The sequence below is a fragment of the Sparus aurata genome, chromosome 3 (assembly GCF_900880675.1).
Source record: "Sparus aurata chromosome 3, fSpaAur1.1, whole genome shotgun sequence".
NCBI lineage: Eukaryota > Metazoa > Chordata > Actinopteri > Spariformes > Sparidae > Sparus > Sparus aurata.
The window spans coordinates 1,494,722-1,518,234 of record NC_044189.1 but is presented as its reverse complement, the minus strand read 5'-3'; the positions used below and the strand labels follow the sequence as shown (position 1 = coordinate 1,518,234).

Genomic DNA, 23,513 nt, shown 5'->3' with positions numbered 1-23,513 from the left:
CAAGACTGTCAAATAAAGAAAACATTCCTAGAACTCTCAGTGACTGCAGCTCCTCCTCTCTGTCTCCTCCTGCTTGTAGCTCATAGAACACTTACCTCTGTAACTGATGTTATCTCCTGTTATAGTTAACGGGACACCGTTGATGTTGTCTACACACACAAACACACAATATTAGGAACCCATAAGCTTAAAGTGGCACTCTGGTGTTTTAAAGAAGAAATTCAAAGTCAGAATTTTGATATTTACAATATTAATGAGGTAATAAAACAAACTTTCTCAGGTCAGTTTGTTTATTCAGTCATGAAGACAAAGACAGTTTGTTCATTTAGTTTGTTTGACTGTTTAGGGGGAACACTGCTCTTTAAGACTTCTGGGATTGCTCCATCTGAACCAGAGTTGTGACATATACCTATACAATATCAATCATTAGAACAGTAACTATATAAATGTTCAGAATTAAGACTTCTACTTTTAACAGAATCTACAGAGGAGAAATAAAACACTTAGCATTGAGCGTAATTATAACTTCAGTTGGGTCAGCTGTTAAGAAAGACAAAGTTTAAACTCACTCAAACTATTTTGATAGATTATTGTTCACTATTTTTCTTACTGTTAACAATCTAAAATAAAGAACCGCTTACATCAGGGTCTGGGGGGTCATCGTGACCATGAAGCAACCCAAAACACTTATGACCTCCATTCTTAAAAACCAGAGTGATTGTAGCGTGTTCCGACGTATCAACAATAGAATAAACAAAAGACTTTAACTATTTCCTCTAATCGTAGCAGCAGTGGTCCGAGGACCAGTCGTGTGTTCAATCTAAACCAGAATCAACACCAGTAAAGAGTTGATGAAGTCCACCATCGTTGTTCCTCACTATGCTCCGAGGAGTGACTGAATGATGTGACTACAGAGGCTCTCATGTCTGTGCTGAACCAAACTGGTTCTTAGAAGGTTCACAGTTTGAACCAGTCAACCAGTGTGACGAGTCCCAACCGATTGAATTGGTGGATTGTTGTCTGAAAAATGAAAGCAGTGGTGACGTCACCAGCGTCTTTCTGAAAAGTTGAGGGATTTTTAACCAGAGGCCCTCGAAGCAGCCGGACTAAAAAATCAGATGGCTGTGAAAATAAACGCTGGACACGGCAGGTTTTCTCCATGTGACCACACGACACCACGAACACTCGCTCCTCATTACAAACAATGTGACCAAAAGAAGCTGCTGCTCAGGAAAAAACAATTATGTTAAACTCAATAACACTTAATCACTTTAACTCTTACACAACCTTTAAATCCTCAACAATAATATCAGAGATACCAGCAACCTAAATAGGATTTTTAATCTAAATTAGTAGTGGGACTTGATTAAACAAATGAATCTAATTAATTAGATGCTTTGTAATTAATTAATCTCAATTAATCAAATATCAATATTTGACACAAGAAGCAACATTTTTCAAGGCACCTTGAGACACCTTTAAAATGAATGTACAAGTTTTAACCTTGGGACCCAAAATGGTCCCTCGTAAAAGTGTAATAAAAATGTCATATATACATTTTTTTTTTCACTTTCACTGCGTCAGATCTTTTCAACAACTTCAGACCTAACCATAAATATTAAGATTTTATTATTTTTTATGTTTTTATGCCCTTTTTATCATAAAAACACCAGATTTTTCTCAATGAGAAAAACAGAACATTTTAATATTTCCAAAAATAAAGTGCAAAGTGGAATATTTAGGATGAGGTTATTAGAGCCTTGACTAGGTCAATGATTGATAACAACACTGATTTTGATGCATTATTATTTTTGGTCTAGGTGGTCCAAAGCCCCTTTGCATCTGTTGTAATCCAGGATGATCTGAGGTTTTCGTTTTCCAGATTCCTGGACCTCTGGCTCCCGATGTCTTGAGCTCAGGACAAGAACATTCTTGCCTTTCCTCGGGACATAAGAAACAGCAGTCCTGTTGCGGGTGAATGCAAACACAGAGTAAAGCACCTCTCTGTGTCTGATGTTGAGCAGCTGCGGGGGGAGCTCAAGTTTATTGGACCTAAGTGTCCCCACCAGGGCCATCCTCCTCTTCTGTAACTCATCAGCGGGAGGAAAAGATGCAAAAAAAATTGTCGGTGGTGACTGTGTGGCCCTCAAGCTCATCAGTGAGTTGAAGTACCACCACATCCCTTGGTTGTGCTCTCTAGGTGTTGAGGCAGACTTCCCTGTATGCACTTGGAGCCTCCAGGCATACGTGGTCTGCACGTCACAGAGAGCCCAAATCTTCAACCCATACTTTGCAGGTTTGGAGGGCATATACTGTCTGAATGAACAGCGGCCCCTAAAAGGGACCAGCTGTTCATCAGTGCATATGTCCCTCCCTGGGTTAAACAGTTCAGGGAGGGGGGTGCTCCATCACAGGTCCTTGATCAGAGCCAGTTTGTCTCTCGTGAAGCGGTCTGGCCGGGACAGTCTGTCATCGAACCGCACAGCCAGACTGATCTGCAAAAATCTCTTCTGGGACATTGTTGCAGCAAAAATTGCACGTCCCGTCTCATTGTCCCACAGGCTGTTGGTTGACTCGTGCTGTGACCTGAACATGCCTGCCAATATCAGCAGCCCCAGGTAGGCCTGCAGCTCCTCCTCACTCAAATCTATCCATTCATTTACTGACCACCTCCCCTGCAGGTTGTGAAGTGCAGAATAAGCTGCAGGATGTCCACAGTGAAAAAAAGGTCAAATGCAGTCTCGGGGCCGCTGATCCTGGCAAGTGCGTAGTACGTCGGCTCTGGGGTCAAGATAGGAGGGGGAAAGAATGGCAGAGACTCTTTATGTGTGGGAGACGACAGGAGTTTCCCATTTCTGGATCTCCATGGAGAAGTGTCATCCTCCATTGCCTCCTCCTCCTTTTCCTCCTCCAAGCTGAGGGACCCCTCTGTGCCTGGCAGGAATTCCTCCCCTGATCCCTCCTGGCTTTCAGATGAATCCTCACTGCTGGTAACATCTACCTCAGTAACATACTGCTCACTCTCACTGCAAGACTGCAACAAGTAGTCCATGAGCCAGGGGGATTGATTGGTATCATCTGGGGGGACAAATGCTATCATTGTTTTTTGGCAAGGTATACACCCATAGTCCTAGAAAAATCACGATAGCAGTGCAGGGGTGGTAGCGAAATCACTTGTTTTCAGCTCATGATGCTACTAACCCACTAAGATAAATTCTGTTTTTGAAATCTGGTGTATTTCTGGTTTAGGCTCATAGGCTCTATTGTCAATATTGGTATCATTGGAAAGGGGACCTTTTAAGCTTTCATTTAAGCCCAGTAATGAATCTGTCTGACAAACACAGAGGTCACATGACTTCTTCAAACCAGAAATAACACACATTTTCTCACAATTTTCGACCAAACTGTATGCTTTCTTTTACCTCTGTGGCATTAAAGAGCACCAGGGACACAAAACTCAACAACCTCAATACTCAAGGCACTCTGATGATTCAGAAAATGTACAATATACCCATACTATTTATTTGTGAGAGCCTTAAATCAGACTTGGGCAGCCAGCACAAGTCTTCAAAATAGAATGGAGCAATTAGGATGGACAAATAGGATGGAGCCCTATTAGTTGTAAAAGTCAGTAAAGAAACAGGTTGTAAAGTGAATATATTTAATAACAGACAAACCAGTCTGTTATTATATGTTATATGTTATTATATGTTATTATTATATGTTATTAAATGGATATGTTGATATCAATTTTTTTATGATCTAATCATCATTTTCCATGTCGTCCTCGTCTTCATCTGAACTTTCTACACAGGTCACCTGGTTTTCACACTCTGTCAGTTTACACATGTCTGTGCACCTGAGGCCATTTGCAAGACACATACATTGTGGGAGTGAACATTTTTTTGTGCAATTGCAGGCGACTAGATCCAGGACAGCTTCAGGTGCTGGCTGGCCTTCCATCCAGTGCAGCACCAACTGTTGACCTTCCTCCTCTGTCTCCATCTTCCATCCTCTGCCGACAGGGCTTGGCACTTGTGGGTCCTTTTCTAAACATCTTCTCCAAATACCAGCCTGATAGTTAGCTCGCAGTGTGTGTTGCCTTAAGCTAGCTTTGCACGGTGGGAGTTGATGACTCTAGATTTCACCTTTCTTTGCACAGAAAAGGTGGTAAATGCCTCCAGTTTGTTGCTCAGCTCTGGTGAGAGGTCCCATTCCTGGCCCAACTTCAAGAATATGTCTTGTGTTTCTTTGTTGTTCATCAGGAGTGTAAGTGCCTCTGTCTTTCCTTTGCCTGCAAAAGCACTTACAGTGTCACATCCTGTGTAGGTGTGCAACCCAATGAGAGCCCTACAAGTGTCCATGCCAACAGTGGCTGCAACCTTCCTGATAGCTATCAGCCTTGTACGGGTTCTTGTGCCACACTTTAGGAACAATGGGGCCTCAATCTTGTCACAGAATGCTAAAGACATGATAAAGACATCAGTGTCTTCTGAACAGATAACTATAGATTGGTATCCCTCTCTTGCGGCATGGAGAAGTAGTCGTCCATCTGCTTCTTCTTGTTGACATTGAAGAGTTGACACCTCCTCACTGTCTCGATGTGTGATTCTGTAACATTTGTCTTTCACAGTTGCATATAGAATCTTCTCCTGTAGCTTTTCTCTGTATTCTGGCTTCCTCCATTCATTCACTATGAAGCTAATGAGACTAGTTTTGTTATTGACTTTGGTCAGGTAGCTCCTCCTCTGCCTCACCATCTGTGTGCTTGTGATATCCTGCAACTTGTGATATCCTGCAACTGCAATTTCTTTGCTGGTGTTTCTTTGTCTAGTCTCTCATCCTTGAAGTTTGCATAGCATTGCTCACCAAACTCATATGCCTTCATCAGGTCGGAGGCAATGTCTTTGGGTCTTTGCGTCCTCATCTTTATGGATTCTTGGTGACTGTAGCTCTGAATGAGAAGGCTTTGATTTGTTGCCTTGTAGCATCTCCCTTAACTGTCCTAGGAATGCACTGTTCAGCTGTTAGGTAGTAACGCCTGACCGCTCCAGCTTTCAGGCTAAACCGTGATGTGCCTCCAGGAGTCTGTGTGACTTTATTCACTGTGACTTCAATAGTCTGGTCTACAGGAATCCTCCCAAATGTGTTGTTATTTGAGAGCTGCACTGAGAACTGGCCTGTCTTGAAAGCCTCATACACAGAAGGATACTTCTCTGGGAGGTTGGTCATCTGAGCAAAGTAAGGGGACAGGTACCTGAGAGATGAGAGAGAGATTGATTTTAATATTCTAGCTAGCGATCTTTACAAATTGAATCGATGCAGAATATACAAACATACAGAAATGCATAAGAAATGTACCTGGCATAATTCATCTTATCGTAGGCAAAGCACCATGGGATCATGGTTCTTATAGCATGGAGGTGCAACTCCCAGTCCCCCTCACGAGACGCACGCAGAAGGCCAAGTACTACATCCTCTACCATGTCAATGTATGGCATCCAGAATGCAGAGAGCTCTCCATTGTTGTGATGGAGGTGTTCTAGAAAGTCTGTCCACAGGGTTATCAGCTCAGCTGAGAGTGGACTTTGCAGCAGATTAGTCATCTTTTCTTGGTTTAGTTCACTGGTCATGACTTTCACATCCTCCAAGAATGATTTGATCATCTCACTCCTCTCTGGAGCATTTTTCTCAACCCAGGGTGTGAACTCTTCCCATGCAAGTCTCATCAGTGCTTCTGAGATGTACTGCACGGTTGTAGTGTTTACCATCAAGGACTCCATTGATGGACCCCTCTGCAACAACTCCAGCCTCTATGCATATGTCCTTTAGACCAGCATCCCTATACCGCCTTCCTAATGATGGCTAAGGCATTACATATGGTATGGAATGTCCCCATCCTGAGAAGAATGTTGGAGAACCACTCTCTGTGCTTCCAGGTTATCTCAGCAGCTTTTGCATAGAGCGCCTGATCCATGACTACAACTATTGTCTCTAGGTGCAGCTCCTTCCTGATTAGCTCTGATTGTTTCAGGATTTCAAACACTGTGTTCAACTCAGTGGCTGGTGAGTTGATGGTTGGCAGATACCCAATATCTTGTGCGGTTGGTTCCTGGTCCCTGGTGCTGATATTAAAACCAGTCCAGCTGGGGATTGTCTGATTCTCTGGATCTGTTTGCCTTGCAAGTGCCCACACCATTGTCTTCTTTCTTGCAAGAAGAGCAGCCTCCTTGGTTTCCTGGATACAGACTTCCCTGGGTGGAAGAGGTTGTGGGTCCACATGTGCACCTGAATGAATGAATGAATGCTTTAAGTAGAATGTACATCACAATTAAATTGGATACATAGAAAATAGATACATAATTATAGCTTCATGCTAATTTTCAAACTTGCTCACCTGCTACATATACTTCCATGCCTTGGTCTTCAATGGTGACTGATCTCTGCTTCAGTTTCTCAATGTGTGGAAGATCAGTTCTTGGCAGATGTGGTCCATAGACATTGGCCTGTACCACTATGCCATTAACTCTGTGTGATGTACCCTTTCCAGTGAGGGTTTCCTCAAGTCTATCAATATTATCCCATGCAAGATAAACAGAAAACATGAGGCTTGATGGAGGCTGGAAGTACAACTCTTTTGTTAGAGGCTGTTGCTAGTTTTTGGAGACACAGAGCAGTGTTGTTCTCTTCAAGCTGGGAGTAAGACACCCCATGCCCCAGCTTGTTCAGGGTTTGTATGAGCTCAGTATTACCCGTCAGTGTTTTTACAGCATACGTGAGTAGAATGTGCTTTGGTGTTTTATGTTGACCACCTGTGACAGCGTATATTATGTCCTGACTAAATGATTGAACCAAAGCAGCGATCTTCTGTGTTTTAGTTTTGTGTCAGGATTTCCAGTGAGCAGTCCAACGACAAACCGTTTTAGTTGATCTTGTAAGGTGATATAACCACTATCGTTCACATCAGATGGATGGAATGGCCAGGGGGTCACAGTCATCTCCTGTTTAATGATTGATCTGATATGTGATGATGTCTGATCTATGATCTTGTTGACATTGGTTGACTCGGCCCTCCAAACGTTGAGTTCCCTCAGCAGATTATGATTTTCCAAGACAACATCCCTTATAGAAACAGTTTGAGGAACCATCAGCAATTTGGCTATGTCATCTGGAAATATATCAACAGAATTTCCCAGCTCATTTTCAAGTGTCCTTCGAATCGTTATCTTGGTTCTTTGGCTCCTTTTTCTTGATTCTTGTGTACTCCTTATAGCATGAACGATGATAGTGGGCCCCTGCAGCAACTACATCTCTGCTTGTTACTGCTAGATCTTTTCATCTCTTTTTTGGGTGGCACATTCTCTTAGTGTTTGGTCAGCATTTAATGTTACAGCTTGTGTGAGTTTTTCCCTTGACTTGGAGCCCTTTATAAACTTCTCTTTATTACAAAAAATGCAGATTGGATGATATACCCTTGCTCCATCTGAAGATCTCCTACTTGGCCTTTTTAGTAAGATATTCTCTCCAGCTTCATTTGTAATGTTTTCTGTGGCTTTCCTTTTCAGAGTCTCTAATTCTCTTTTCATTGTGAAGAGGCTCCGGCATTTCCTGTCATAGTGGATTCTTGGGACTTCTTCTTCTCCGAGGTCTTTAGCAACATCTGTAATAGGGGCATAGTTTCTCACTTTAGCTGCATCAAGCAATGTTTTCCAGGATTCATAGTCTTTAAGACCAAAGATTTCTTCATCTTCTTTTGATGTTTCATGGTGTATGATACACACTTCAGACTCTTTGTACTGGCCTGTTACATGCTCCCTGTCTGCTGGCCAGGATGTGTCACCATGGCTGGTGATTGGCTTGCCTGCCAGGTGATAGCAGTCTGGCTGATCAGGAAGAGTCAATAAGAGGGGGTAGGGCACTAGGCTCTGGTCTCTCTCTCTCACCTTGCTCACTACATGCCAGTGGACCAGCAGTGCTGTCAGTCAGCCGGGAGGCTGGCTGAGGTAGTATGCCTTTGATTTATGTTATTCTGATGGGTACGGTAGTTCAGTTTTCGTGGCTTTATTTCAATTAGGATTAGTTGCTTTGTTGATTTAGGGTAGAGGGTTAACCCCAGTTCCGACGGCCCTGGTGGGTTGGTCTGGGAATCTGCTCTTCTTTTGTTTATTTTGGCCGGCCCATCAGTTTGTTTACTTTGTTTGATGATTGAGTTAATAAAATTCACCTTCCTTTGAATCATAATTTGTTGTTCTGTCTTATGTTAGACCTAACTTAAAGGGGGTCGTAACATGGCCGTCCATTCTGAATCCAGATCTAAATCTCCTCTACTCAGTTCTAATGTGCAGGAGTGTCCCACCATCAATGTAACTAAAAAGAAAATCACAAGGGTGATGATGTAAACATTACAGGTTAATGAACAATTGTGTTGAAAAAAAGAAAGAAAAGGTTTGCTACTTGACATTACTTAAACCCAACCCATCATATCATAAGCTTAACCTGATATCACTTACATCCTCTTGGAAATGTTGGAAGATGTCCGACTGATGTAGCTAGCTCGCCTGCACTGTAGCAGTTACTGTTACTGTTACACTGTTTAACCTGCAAGCTAGCTAGCCTGCAAAAAACACCAAGCTAACATTAGCTACTGTTACAGGCACAGCTATAGGTATAATCTCCCTCTGTCTATTCCCCTTCAATTCACAAGCACAAGAGAAAAAGTATTTTGTACTTACATTTAATACCCCTGGACTCATTGGAAGTTGATTGAAGATGGCATAGTTGGTAGGGTTGTTATAACCAGTCAACTGAACCAACTGACAAAAACTTGTCAAACTGTCAAAATGCATCAACATTCTGTGCATTCTATTTGCTCTGGCTGCACAAGTCTAATTTAAGGCTCTCACAATTAAATAGCATAGGTATATTGTACATTTTCAGAATCATCAGAGTGCCTTGAGTATTGAGGTTGTTGAGTTTTGTGTCCCTGGTGTTCTTTCATGCCACAGAGGTAACAGAAAGCATACAGTTTAGGCGAAAATTGTGAGAAAATGTGTGTTATTTCTGGTTTAAAGAAGTCATGTGACCTCTGTGTTTGTCAGACAGATTCAGTACTGGGCTTAAATGAAAGCTTAAAAGGTCCCCTTTCTAACGATACCAAGCACCATCTTATAGAATATTGACAATAGAGCCTATGAGCCTAAACAGATGTGTACCAGATTTCAAAAACGGAATTTATCTTAGGGGGTTAGTAGCATCATGAGCTGAAAAAAAGTGATTTCGCTACCACCCTTGCACTGCTATCGTGATTTTTCTAGTACTATGGGTGTATACCTTGCCAAAAATCACAATGAGACTTTGTCCCCCCAGATGATACCGATGGCCCAAATTTGGGGCCCTGGCTCATGGACTAAAGAGCCTCCTCCAGTTTTTCTTCATGGTTGCCTGCTGAAGAAATGACCAGCCAGACAAAGCTGCAAACTATTCTCACAGACTTCAAACATGCACCTGCGTAAACATGCTGTACCACGCATCCAACAGGTAAGGTGGGTTCTCTGCTGATCAAGAAAAAACAAACAGCTCATTTGGCCTTTGATTATTCGAATTTTACACACACACACACACACACACTCACACACACACACACACACTCTTTTATATCACTCCCATGAACCAAGACCATTTTTATGGTGTTCAGTGTTTTTATTGCCATGCATTTTGCAAAGTAAGAGAACCAGGCCTCCATTGAAACGTTATGTGATAAAGCTCTGCTGCCCCTGGGGGCTTGAGGGGGTCATCAGACCTAAAACTTGTTTTCCCTGTATTTTGAAGGCAGCGGCTTAGATGGACTTACTCACTGTGGCTCTGAAGCTTGTCATCCTGTCGACTGTGGATTGGCGACACCGCCTGCTTGAGCTCGGAGCGTCGTCTGTGCTAGCTGCAACATGTTTGGCATTGAGGTGGTAGCGGAGGCTGGAGGTGCTCCGGTGATAGGCAAATTCTTTCTTGCACAATTTGCACACAACTGTGCTTGTATTCAGGTTTCTACCTGGTAGTTTTTTAAAACTAAAATTTGCCCTCTGAACCCAGTAACGACATCTCATCAGTTTCCATTTCTCGCGTTGCGTCCTGTGCATCAGTATTACGGGTTTGCCGGGAACTCAAGCAACGAGCAACATTTCGCGCTGTTTGGAGTGCAAATTAACAAAAATCAGTGACTGCAGCTCCTCCTCTCTGTCACCTCCTGCTGGTAGCTTGTAGAACACTTACCTCTGTAACTGATGTTATCTCCTGTTACAGTTAACAGTACACCGTTGATGTTGTCTACACACACAAACACACAATATTAGGAACCCATAATCTTAAAGTGGCACTCTGTTGTTTTAGAGAAGAAATTCAAAGTCAGAATTTTAATATTTACAATATTAACGAGGTAATAAAACAAACCTTCTAAGGTCAGCGTGTCTATTCAGTCATGAAGACAAAGACAGTTTGTTCATTTAGTTTGTTTAGACAGAAAAAAATCAGTCAGTGAAGATTGTTACTTTATCAATGGTGATATGTTGTTATTTCTTTTTGTGACTAATGTGTTTATTGTAAGTTGCTTTGGATAAAAGCTTCTGCTAAATGCACTAAATGTAATGAAGATTTTCTCTTCTCAGTAACATTTATTCTCTACAGAGTGCACATGTTTATCACAATCTGTTTTTATCACTTTATCTTCAGACTGTTTGAGGCCCGTCAACATCACATTAACAGTGGAACAAATCCTCCATCTGAACCAGAGTTGTAACATATCACATATACAATATTAATCATCAGCACAATAACTATAGAAATATTCAGAATTAAGACTTCTACCTTTAACAGAATCTATAGAGGAGAAATAAAACACTTACCTTTGAGCAGGATTTTAACTTCAGGTGTGTTTCCTGTTAAGAAAGACAAAGTTTAAACTCACACAAACTATTTTGATCCATTCAGATAATTTTGTTAAAGTCTATGTGAAGTTACTGTCCAGATGTTCCAGCCTGAGCAGGATGAAGGTAAAGAGAAAGACGCTGTTGGTCACTATTATTAAATCAGGTGATGAAAATACTTACTGGAGCTGCGAGCTGAATCGCTGTCTTGACTGCCTGTGAAGAAAACAGAGGAAGCAGCGTTTAAAGGAAGCAGCAGAGTGAAACAAACACAAGCCTCATTCACACTTATATAATATACATATATGGTGCTGTTGTTCCACCTCTTGTCTGTATGAAAGCTACAGAGGTGGAACGAGGGACAGTTTGGTTCAGAGGTTGTAACAGAGACGAGACTTCAGAGTGGACCGGAGTGTGACGGTCTGATGGTGTTCAGTTTGACAGATAAACAGATCCTTCACTCATCAAACAAAAGAGAAATGTCCTGAACTTTAACTCACAACGTTACAGGACCAAACAACAGTAATGTGGTCGCAGGTCGTGTCTTTGGCAACTTATAAGGAAAAAATACTGAATATGTGGAAAAGTGGCTGTTATCTCGTCTGTCCTACTGACTGTTCTTCACATTTCACACTGAAAACAGCGTCTGTCCCCGACAGCGAGAGTCATCAGCTCCTTCTGTTTATGTGACGGAATTTAGAGCTAAAAACTTTAATTCACATGTCTTTTAGACTTTGATAGAAAATAAATTCCCCACATTTAATGAGGTCAGCACTCCCAACCAAGTCTTCAGTGAACTTCCTGCTCGAATCACTCATCTGGGATGTTAATCATTACATATTAATGATTTTAACGTCGACATGTTGATAAAATGTTTCTATGAAGATGAATTCTCATAATAACTGATTTTTAAAGGGACACACAGCCGTTCATTAATCAGAGAACTTTCACTTTCACTCCACTGCTCTGTTTGTTGTCCAGAGAAGACAATGCAAATATATTTCACTTACAAATGATGCCTGTCCTGCATAAGCACCACAGAACCAGAGCGACCAGAACCAGGATCAGGAACAAGACCAGGAACCCTACGACTGCCCCACCTCCTGATCCTCCTGAGTCAGAACCTGAGTTTTCTAAAACACAGAAAAAGATCTCTGTGTTAGTTCAATATTCATTAGATCAAATTTCAAGTTGATGTTTGAAATGGAAATGTAGATGCTGAGGAGTAAATCTGAAATGTGATGACATAAAATATCATGAATCGAGTTCTTTGTGCTGGTGAGAAACTTGTGAACAAACATGGATCAGACAAAGAGGATGTTAAAGTGTCTGAGAGGAAACTGTGACATGTCTGAGAAATGATCCTTCACCTTCTTCAAGTTCAAACTATCTTCTATCTAGTGAAGATTGTTTGTGATTACTTCTTCTGTGACAAGAACACATGATTCATCCAGCCTCCTCTTCTATGAAGGCAAATGTTTTAGACAATAATCTCCTGGAGAAGAAGGAATTTATGTAAGGGATAATGCCCGACGAGGTGTCCATAAACAGGAGTTAATGGACGACGCGGAGGCCTAAGAACCGCGAAGTCCATTAACTCCTGTTTATGGACACCTCGAAGGGCATTATCCTGCTTATACCATGGTCACTTGCCAAAGAAAAGAAATTCGGACCATTAATTTACATTTTCATGCGTTTTACAATCAAAATATAAAGTTTTTCACAAGCCATAACTTAGTTTCCCTGGTAACGCCTGAGGGTTTGACTAATACCTGGAACAGTCATTACTCTCCCGTCAGATTCTTATGCAACGGAGACGTTGTTCACTCCTCCAGTAAATAGGACAGATCATAGATACGACTTGGCAACGGAAGATATTCTAGTCTGCTCAGCGATGAGCCAGAAAGCTAACGCTATGCTAGCAAGATTCAAAGTCAATAACATTTCGCACGGTTGACAAACAGTAAATATAATTTGACAGTATGCTAGCTAACACGATTAGCTAGCTAACCAGTCATGTCATTGTCCCCAAATCAATAGCAAGATGTTCACGAACAAATGACCGGCCGTGTGTAACGTTACTGTGGCCGCAGCCTGAAGCAGAGAGCTGAACAGCGAACGGGATGTGAGATTATTCACATATCAGTAAGTTTAGAGGGGAAGTGAACTTTCTGCAGCTTGTGTGTTACAGTCGCCACCCTGTGGCGTTCAGAGGATAAGACACTGAAGGACTGACGGACTGAACTCAGTGCTGGAAATAAAATATTCAGATTTGATACGCCAGCGAGCGCATTAATTTACAGCGGTGAACAGTCAATTTGACTGGAACTACTTAGTAGGTGTCCATATATCAGGGGTTAATGGACACCCTGCAGCCAATCAGAATCGAGTATTCCCCCAGACCATGGTATAAACATTATATAAATTATTGATATGCAGCTTTTAGAGGACTCTTAATAAGCGGATAATGAAGGATTTCCTTGTTTCAGTAACTTAGTTATGGCTTACTGTTGATTGTAGCCCTTTACTTTTACTTTATTGTAGTAATGTTGTTGTGTTCTCTGAATTTAAATACACTATTCTATATTACGATCTGTAACTGTCAAAAATGACTTAAAATACAGATATATCCAATGTTGCATAAACACAAAGAGTTATCAGAACAGAGACAGCAGTTCCTTTTTTGCACTCGATGTATCAGTTTATAGTAACGTCACATTGGACAGATTATAAATCAGTAATATAAACTGTCTTAATGACAGAAAGTGATTGTGTATGACATGAAATTATTTACTGTCCAACTAGCCGTAGGATTTAGTTTAGAGGAACTACTTTCACCGAAAAGTGTCCAGATGTCCGACTCTTATCTCTGAAAGTGTAAATGAAACTGATCATTAAAGGTGACCCCAGTTGAGGCTTCCATGTGGTGAAGAACCTTTACGTGTTATTTAATTTGACACACGTCATGAACAGCTTTCTGCAAAACTGTGAAAACTGAAAACAAAAAAAGTAAAAACAAGAAACAGATTCTTACTCCACTCCTTCATCACATTCACTCTGGATGCTTCATGAATGACTTCACAGGTGTATTTGGACTTGTCCTTCCTTAAGATCTCCACACTGTCTCGTCTCTGGAACGTGTCGTCTTCATTCGGTCGAACGCCCGAGCTCTCCAGTCCGTCCTCTCTATACAGTTTGCGGCCGTCCCGTTTGATCCACATGATGATGTCTCGGGGGTAGAAACCTGTTGCCAGGCACGTCAAACGGATGATTGACTCGATGTTGGTGTCCCGCGCAAACACGTACACCTCAGGTGGAGCTGGAGACACAAACAGTAACTTAATATTTGACTAAACAGATGATTCTGTTATTATCGGGGAGTTAAAGACAATCTATCGCTACAATGACTAGAAACCCAAACTGACAAACATTAAACACTGCTGCGACCAGAGCTGCACGATATATCGTTTGTGCATTGTCATCGCAATGTACATGTGTGTAATAGTCACATCGCAGAGCCTACAATGTAGGAGGCAAATGAACTCATCTAATTTCAAAGGAACCTGACACATAGTGCTGGGCTGTGTAACCAAAAATGTACATCGCGGTATTTTTCAAAATTCTAACGGTTTCACAGTATATGACAGTATTTTTTTTTTCCATGCATAATCAGTTGTTCACAGCATTTTCTACTGGTTGAGAGAGGAATTACTGGCCACTTTTTAGATAGAAAGGCGGCACATTTGCCATCTAAAAGAGAGGTGTAATATTCCTTCTTTCCCAAAAAGACGCCACTGAGGTAGGCGTAAACATGTGACGTGACGTGAAGCACGAAGTTGGGTGTTATTAAAGGAAGCGTGCAGTGGAGCGCCTCGCCCCCTCTGTTAGCTGCCTCAAGTAACAGACAGCTAACAGGAAACAGGTCGAATTTGTCTTCAAAATAAGAGCTTTACATTGCACCCCATTGGAGTTTAGAAGTGGGTTCTTGGCGGGAGGCTTTTAATTTGAAAGTAGCGACCGTTAGTAGCTTGCTGCGACAACAACAAGCTGACAGCTACAGAGACAGAGGAGACGCCAGCATCTCTCGGATCTCAGCGGCTTTTCAATTTCTCATCTTGACGTCCGCGGATGAAGTGATGAACTGCAATGTCTATCCTATTCACCTTCACCGTAACATAAAACCAGAGCACTACGGTTTACCCTCACAACGCCTGGCGCACTATGCCTGTTTAGAAGCGCAACATTGAAAAGGGTCCGGTCTGAAACGGTGTCGCGCAGCGTAGTGTTCCGAACGTTGTGTAATCAAATACAGCGGTATGACGGTATATTAAAAATTCATATCATAACGAAAATATACACCGGTATTCGGTGTGAACCGGTATACCGCCCAGCACTACTGACACACACTGTGCCTTCAGACTCTGCCAATCACATTAGTTCTTAATCAGCATGCCGAAGCAGACCAGCCCCTGCACATGGAGTGAGTCGCTGGTAACAACATTGAAAAATGAGCAACAAACAAGAGGAAATCGGGAAAACAAAGACTTGTTGCCAAAAACAAAAGCAGCGTCAGTTATCTGGAATCATTTCGGCTACAAGAAGGATGATATTGACCAAACACATGTTCTATACCACAAGGAGAGGTAACACAACTAATTTGTTTGACCGTTTACGTTGGTACCACACAGCAGAGTCCCGCACTCTCCAGGCATCCGACCCGATCCGCACCTGTGTCCGACACAGTACATTATTTTTCACCCGTTTCATCCAAATTGTTTGGGTCACTCTGCCACGCAGCTAAGTACGATGAATGCAAAGCCAGATCTGACTGTCGTCGAAAACAAAAAACAGATTTCAGTCGTTGAATAACCTGTTTATCACTCGTTGTTAGTTACTTAATATAATTATGAAGCTAGAATGTTCCATTTTAAGATGGAGAGTGTCATGTTTCATGTCAAAGGTTCAAAGTTTTGTTTATTTTCATTCAATTCACGTTTGCACATGATAGAATGAAACATGTACTCAGGTCCCAGCACAATAAAAGCCAGCAATAAAAGATAACAGTAAGAATATCTCTAAAACACAGACAGAAGCCATACTCCTAACATTGACAATAAGAGGTAAGATCAGTGCAGGTTAATTGTCCACAAGAAAGCAGCAGTGCAGCATAACATAAAGTGCTCTTCAGGTCATCTGATGAAAATTCCTGTATTTTTTCACATTGCAATATATATCGCGGGGTTAAAAAAAATCGCAATGTAAGTATCACTTCAGCTCTTTTTGTCTGTTTACATTAAAGTTAGCTGTTGTTGTAGCGGCAAGCTACAGCTACTACTTTCAAATAAAAAGCCCCCCGCTAAGAACCCCGTTCTAAACTCCAATGGGGTGAAATGTAAAGCTCTTATTTTGAAGACAAATTCGACCTGCTTCCTGTTAGCTGTCAGTTGCTTGAGGTGGCGAGGCGCTCCGCCGCACGCTTCTTTAAGCAGCTGGGTTTAACATCGGCGTGTTTGACTGAGGAGGCGAGAATATGGGCCACGGGTCTGTAATTAAGTTAATCTATCAAGTGTCGCCACATTTCTTCCAATGCATATGTCGTATGTCACTGTTCATGCCCAACTTCGTGCTTCACATCACGTCACATGTTTACGCCGACCCCAGTGGCGGCTTTTTGGGAAAGAGGGATAATTACGCCTCCGTTTTATAAAAACAGGGCGGCGCATTGCAACCTTTACATTGCAACAAATGTGGCGCATTTTCTATCTAAAAGGGGCTAGTAATTCCTCTCTCGACCAGTAGGAAATGCTGTGAAAACCTGATTATGCATTAAAAAAATAATACCGTCATATACTGTGAAACCGTTAGAATTTTGAAAAATACCGTGATATACATTTTTGGTCATACCGCCCAGCACTAGTCAGATTACATTAATTTGGCTGATACTGCAGAGTTTCTGTGAAGTCATTTTGAGGGAACATTATTCAGATTTGATAATAATAATATACTATTATTATCTCTTTTATAAATCACATTAAAAACACAGAAAAGGCCTTCAGTAATACATACAGGCTGTTTTGAGCTGAGTCATCCCGTAACTCCAGAACTTGTTCAGCCACTGCATACACTCATTCTCCAGGTAGCCTTTGGTGTAATCCTTCAGGACAGGGACATCATCCCACTTCCTCTTGGTCTCTTCTGCTGCTTTGACCGGGGTAACCCAGACTGAGTGAGTGTCGTCGAAGGACAGGAAGTCGGTTCCATCATAGCTGTATCTATCCATGCCACGGTAGAACATCATGTTGCCGTCTGGCTGCACTTCGCCCTCACAGCCATGCATCCACTGAAGAACATGGAGATCTGTAACCAGAGAAGAAAGACCAGGCGGTGAAATAATTTCTTTGTTCTGCCAGACACACACACACACACACACACACACACACACACACACACCTGTATATAGTACATTGTGTGTTTTCATCTTTGTGTTGAATAAAGAATTAATATTGTACAAGAGTGAATGTTGCCGACCTCTACACTGTCAAGAACTCCAAAATCCCTCAACCATTGCTAGCTGTTTTGGTAAATTTGGTTGGAGTTAGTAAGTTAATTATTAATCAGAGTTATGAACAGTTTAGTACAATTTTATGAGACTGATTTAGTAAATTTGCTTTGTTTTCCCTTCTTCAACGGAGGTGCCCCGAGTTAATCTTATGTAAAGTGGAACATATAAATCATCATAACTAATAATTATCCATATCCACATCAATCCATAATATCCATAATATTATCAGTATTATACTACGACTACTACTACCAAATTTAACCTAAAACTACCTTTTAATGTTGCATAAACACAACTTAATTGTGCCTAGTGTAATGCAGTGCACAACACAATGGTGCCCCGTGTGAGGAAGTGTACTGTTGGCAATCATTCATAAATGTGCGATATTAATTTCAGCATAATTAGGACAGTGCGAAAATTTAAGATTCACATCTTGAACCATTTAGCCAAAAGTCTTTACATTTAACCACTTGTCTACTACAGGAGCAGACGTTGATTTGTACTTACAAACAATTGCAGTGTGATGAGAATTGATTTATCAATCAAATGTATAACCCATTTGATTAATTATAATTGATAGCCAAGTTTAACCTTAAACTTCCTTTTAATGTTGCATTAACACTTCTTAATTGTGCCTTGTGCAATGCAAGGACCAACAAGTGGAAGATTCTGCATCAATGAAAAGTAGCCATGTACAGTGACATAGATCACTAAAGATGCTGTACACAGCGATGCATCGAGTACTGTTGAGCATTCGAAATGTTGAAGGCTGAATCATAATCAAATCATGAGGCCAGTGAAGATTCACACATCTACTCTGCTACACTGCAACTTGTAAATAATATTTACAATTTTCTAAATTTTTTTTAATCTTTTTTTATCTAAAAAGCGGTTCGGTTCTTCAGGTTTCATGGATCTTACCTGTGCCGTTCTGTCTCATACGATCCTTCAGGATGTTGATGTTGACTTCGAACCACTGCTGCTTGCTCTGGCGGGACTGTGTGCCTTTGACCCAGTATTCTGGATCCAGTCGATCCTTCATCCAGGTCTGTTTGGGAACTTTCTCTTTATTTTCGCTGTCAAAGTAGTCAATCATCCTGTTGTCCAGCATACCCATGGCTGTGAACTTGTGGATGCCTGGGAGTCCGAGATCTCTGGAGAGGGCGGTGTAGATGTAATGGAGGGAATGTGTCTCTGAAAGTCACACAGACAGACAGATAAGAACCATCAGATCTGACATATTAAAGCTCTGGCAGCATGGTGGAAATGTGTCTTTTATCTTTGGAATGAACAGAACATGAACTCTGGCTTTGAAGCTCTGACACTATGATTAGATCGTTATTTTGTTAATAACATAAATACTGTGAAGCAACTGTTGAATGTAAATAGTGAATTGTGTGGTCATGATGTTTTTTTGAGAGAAATATAGTGTTAACATTTCTCAACAAGCGTTTGATATGGTTATCAAATCAATCCCCCACAGTATAGTGTCTTTAGCACAAAGCATACATCTTTACTGACTTTAAGTGAACGACCTGTTAGGATTAATGGGGATTTCTATACATGATTAAAAAGTAGGGCTGGGACAACGCGTTGACGTAGTCGACGTAATCGACGGCATAAATTCGTCGACATGAATAATTTGCGTCGGCGCGTCGTCCCAAACAGGAAGTGGTAGTACCTGCGGAGGCTGTGAATAGCTCCCCTCACACAGAGAAGCTGCATTAACGCCGCAGCGGCGGTTCGTCAATTCTCCGCCGTTGGTCATTCACACAGTGCGAATGGAATAAAGACGAACCGCCATGTAGTTCACACAGAAAGCTGCGCTGCCGCTCCTAAAGAGACGTGACGGTACACGTCATGATGACGTCGGGGTGTTTCCCAGGTGTCTCCCCTGTCACTCTAAACCACGGATCGTGTATAATGTGTAGTGATTGAGAACCCGCCCCCTAAACATCCTGGAAGGTGAACGAGTTACATTGTTCGCGCTAAATTACATTATTACATAATCGCCATCAGTAAACAGGTCGCTGCGTGACTCTGTCACTTGCGGGGATGGAGGCTGTTTTCTGGGGGAAAGTTCACTTAAGTCTCGGTCGGGAGGGCTGACCATCGCAGTGATTTCTATCAACACAACCACTTGAGTGAGTTAAAGGTTTTTGCTGGTGACAGACGCCGTTTTTCGGGCAGAAATGTGATGAAGAGTTGGTAGGACAGGCGGGAGGACAGACGCTGCTCCACCTACAACTGCGTTTTTTTTTTCTCCTCATATTAGTTACCAAGGACAGTTACAGTTACTACGTTACTTTTGTTTGGTAATGTAACGTTAAATTAATCGTTAGATTAGTCGACTAATCGAAAAAATTATCGCTAGATTAATCGTTTGAAAAATAATCGTTTTGGACAGCTCTAAAAAAAAGCCTTTATTAGAAATCATCTTGATCATATCGCAACTCCCACATGTAAGTATAGATGACTTAAGATAGAAAACGGTGGAACACCATATTTCTCTTACCTCATGAATATATAATTCAAAATAGAATCAAAGAGTTTCTATTCAGAATTGTACATAGTTACAATCCTGTAAAAGATTATATTTGTCGTTTTCTCCCTGATTTAAACAACAGATGATCTTTTTGTGATTGTGAGGGAGAAACTATTTATCATGTTTTTACAGATTGTCTCTCATTTGATTTACAGAAATACCTTTTCAGAAATGCTTGAAAAAGACGTCACTCTAACAAAGATTGACATTTCACTCATCATTAACAAGTCTAACCAGACGAAATGTACATAATTAATGTAATTGTTATTGGAGTAAATATTACATTCACACAATGAAGTGGCTTGACAGATTTACCTCCTGTCATATTTTTAAAGATACTGATTCTATTGAAAATTCTATTGAAAACTGAAAAAAAAAAAAAAAAACTAGAAATTGGCAAAAACTATTAGACTATTTAGATGTTTTAAATGTGCTAATTTTATTTAGCAGACCTCTAAATTGTGTTTTTTGTCTGCTGGGGCAGAAACGTGTCCATCCTGAGGACAAAACACCAAGAACCTGAAACAAGTCCAGTTGACTGCAATACAGAACTTTGATTTACCCTGACTGGATGACTGAGGACCTTCATCAACAACATCTACTGTATATCTGAAATTGTAACAAACGAAAACAAACAAAAAATCATAATGCTTCGTAGCATGTTTTGTGAAACAAGCACTGAACGCAATTTTAAAGACGTCACAACTTCCTGTCTTACTTTCACTTTTAATCTGACTCATTAACGAGTCTAAACTGTAACTTACCCCTCCTTCCCGCCACTGCCGTCCACAAGAGGACGAAAATGACGATTAAATTCATTTCTCCCTCGAACAGCACTCCTTTCTTATTTCTTATGTCGAGTTTTGTCGGACTGTTGGACGGTGATCTGATTCCGACCCGGCACACGCAGAGCCGTCAGGTGCAGGAAGCTGCAGCATCCCGCACCTGACGGCTCTGCACGGTGCATTCAGGGCTGCTCGTAAATTATGTAACTTACGTCGCAAATAAAAGTATTCAACAGTTGATGACCGGAAAAAGTTCTATTCACTGATGAATCCAGGTTCGATATTTATGGTAGTGACAGATACGTCACTAAAATAAGTCGATGGACACTTTCAGCTCTGATGTGAATCCACAGCTGAGCACTGGTACAACTGTTCAGTCTAAAAGTTAACCGTGACAGGTGTCAGTGAACGCACCATGACTGCAGCACCTCTCTTTGTGGTTTAGAATTACTTTATTGATCCCAGACTGGGAAATTAGTTGTTGTTGTGATGAAGTTCATCGTCAAGTCCGAACTGTGAGACCAACAACATCCACCTCAACATGTGTCCATCAGTGAGACAACAGGTTAATACAGGCCAGGCTGACTGCAACTTATCAAATGTACTGAAACATTTTACTTCACTGCACTGACGAGACATCTAAAGAACTGTGTAGAATTATATTCCAGTTATTGAAAATAATAAGTTTACTAAAAATAAGAAAGAAGAGATAAGAAATAAGAAAAATAGTTATATTGAAATTGTGCGTATAGCATTTCATTTTTAACAGACTTTCAGACTTAAACAGTGGGGCGATCGTTCTTTTGCTGTCACAGCTCCCAGGCTGTGGAACAGACTGCCCCCTGACATTCGCACCACTACTGACCTCAGCCTTTTTAAATCGAAGCTGAAGACACACTTTTTTAGATTGGCATTTAACTCTGACTAGGGTAGTCCTGCTCTTAGGTGCACTTATTTTGCCTGTTTTTTACTTTATGCACTTTTAGAGGGCCTTTAACACCCTGCAGCACTAGTAGCACTTTCTTGTGTTTTTGTGTATTGTTTTTATTGTATTATTTTATTGCTTTGATGTAAAGCACTTTGGGTACCGTCTGGCTATTGGAAAGGGCTATACAAATAAAATTTGATTGATTGATTGAATGTTAAGGTTAAAGATTTCTAAAAGATAATATATTACATAACTAATTAGCAGTATAATAGTTTGAAGCACTAAATAAACAATGAATTGGACTATTTCCCCACAGTGACCCCACAGAGCGCAGTGGTTTGATGATTTGATCTTTTCTGGTGACTTTATTCCTATTTTTTCATACATATGAAGACATCCATTCAAAATAAGATTTAAATGTGTAAAAAGGTAAATAAGCTCATCTGACAGATATAAAGTATCCTAATCATGCACTTATATTATTAACTCACATGTCAGGTTAGTGTGAACATTATTAGAATGATTATTGTTTATTATTATTAACACTCACACCTCTAAACACACACTGGTTCTGATATGATTTGATGATTTTACCTCTCTTAGTAACTTTATTCCTATTTTTTCTCTCCACAGTGATGATAAACTACATGTGAGTCACTTTTAAGCAGTTAAATGAATGAAGCTGTTGCTGTGAGGACACATGAGAGCGTTAAACGACCTGACAGCTAAAACAGAAAACACTCTTGACTCACAGCGGACAGCTCAGGTTTCTCCGGCCGGATGACGGTGCTCCTGCTCCGGGTGTCTGGTGGAGCCCGCGCCGGGGACTGGGAGCTCCTGGCCGGCCTCTGCTGCTGCGGCGGCCCGCTGCCTGTACCGCGGAGCGTCACCATGGTAACACACACACACACACACACACACACACACACACACACACACACACACACACACACAGTATATCTGATGGAGACGCTCCGCCGTCAAACCGCCGAGAGGATTCGAAAACGCAGCGATCTGCCGCCACCTAGTGACGTCATGCCGTAATATGCGTGTGAAAATGAAATAAAAAATAGAAATTATCAATATTTCTAATATTTAAAACATGAATGTATAATTTATTTTTAAAATATATGTAACATTTAAAGTTAACAATATACTCAAGCACAAGTCTGATGTACTTTCCTTCAGTATTTCCATTTTCTACTTTATTCTTCCACTTCACAACATTTTAGAGGTAAATATTGTACTTTTACTCCACTGCATTTGTTAAATAATTATTTAATTGTTAGTTAAAGAATGCAAGCTACATCAGAGCCAAGAAGCTAATTTCTTAATCAATTTATTTTAACAACAATTTGATATATTAAAAAAAAAAGGTCTAGTCATGGACTGATAATAAGTCGACCCCTGCTCTACAGTGTATATTTATACTACATGTATAGTAGCAGATACTTTTAGAGGCAAATATTCCACTTTTACTCCACTTCACTCCTTTAAAGGACTGGTTGGATTAAAATCAGCCACCACAGTCAGATTTCTTTCTCTCAGAGCTGGTGAATCTTTTCTCAAACACTTCAATCCAACAACGATTTCAGAATATTTTACTTCATTCATTGAACAAGTGCTTCTTTGATTTCACACAATTCGTACAAAATCACTCAAAAAAGAGAAGAACATTAAAAAGACTGACAGGAGAAAAAAGAAAGAAGAACCAGGAACAAAAATATCAACATCACTTGGTTATCTTTCATAAACTGGCACATGGATTCACATTCTT

General features: G+C 40.9%; 2 protein-coding genes across 3 annotated transcripts in view; both read right to left on the bottom strand.

Moving 5' to 3' along the window:
• The window catches only part of LOC115578631 (H-2 class I histocompatibility antigen, L-D alpha chain-like), a 34,430-nt gene that overhangs the window by 365 nt on the left and 10,552 nt on the right, over nucleotides 1-23,513 (bottom strand). The window contains exons 1-9 of one of the 2 annotated variants that reach the window (XM_030411684.1): nucleotides 22,489-22,637; nucleotides 18,400-18,672; nucleotides 16,983-17,273; nucleotides 13,951-14,235; nucleotides 11,927-12,049; nucleotides 11,100-11,132; nucleotides 10,896-10,928; nucleotides 10,267-10,320; nucleotides 96-149 (exon numbers count right to left, since the gene is read on the bottom strand). In XM_030411684.1, coding sequence (XP_030267544.1) covers nucleotides 96-149; nucleotides 10,267-10,320; nucleotides 10,896-10,928; nucleotides 11,100-11,132; nucleotides 11,927-12,049; nucleotides 13,951-14,235; nucleotides 16,983-17,273; nucleotides 18,400-18,595 — 1,069 coding nt within the window. In that variant the 5' untranslated portion in view covers nucleotides 18,596-18,672; nucleotides 22,489-22,637. Of the gene's footprint in view, nucleotides 1-95; nucleotides 150-10,266; nucleotides 10,321-10,895; nucleotides 10,929-11,099; nucleotides 11,133-11,926; nucleotides 12,050-13,950; nucleotides 14,236-16,982; nucleotides 17,274-18,399; nucleotides 18,673-22,488; nucleotides 22,638-23,513 lie in introns of those variants that run through there. The other variant, XM_030411683.1, reaches the window with a different exon arrangement.
• On the bottom strand, nucleotides 4,413-7,397 carry LOC115578638 (uncharacterized). Its single transcript, XM_030411696.1, has 3 exons — nucleotides 6,398-7,397; nucleotides 5,362-6,288; nucleotides 4,413-5,257 (listed from the first exon to the last, which is right to left on the bottom strand). Exons 2-3 carry the CDS (start codon nucleotides 5,781-5,783, stop codon nucleotides 4,930-4,932), a joined length of 750 nt encoding a protein of 249 aa, XP_030267556.1. The 5' UTR covers nucleotides 5,784-6,288; nucleotides 6,398-7,397; the 3' UTR covers nucleotides 4,413-4,929.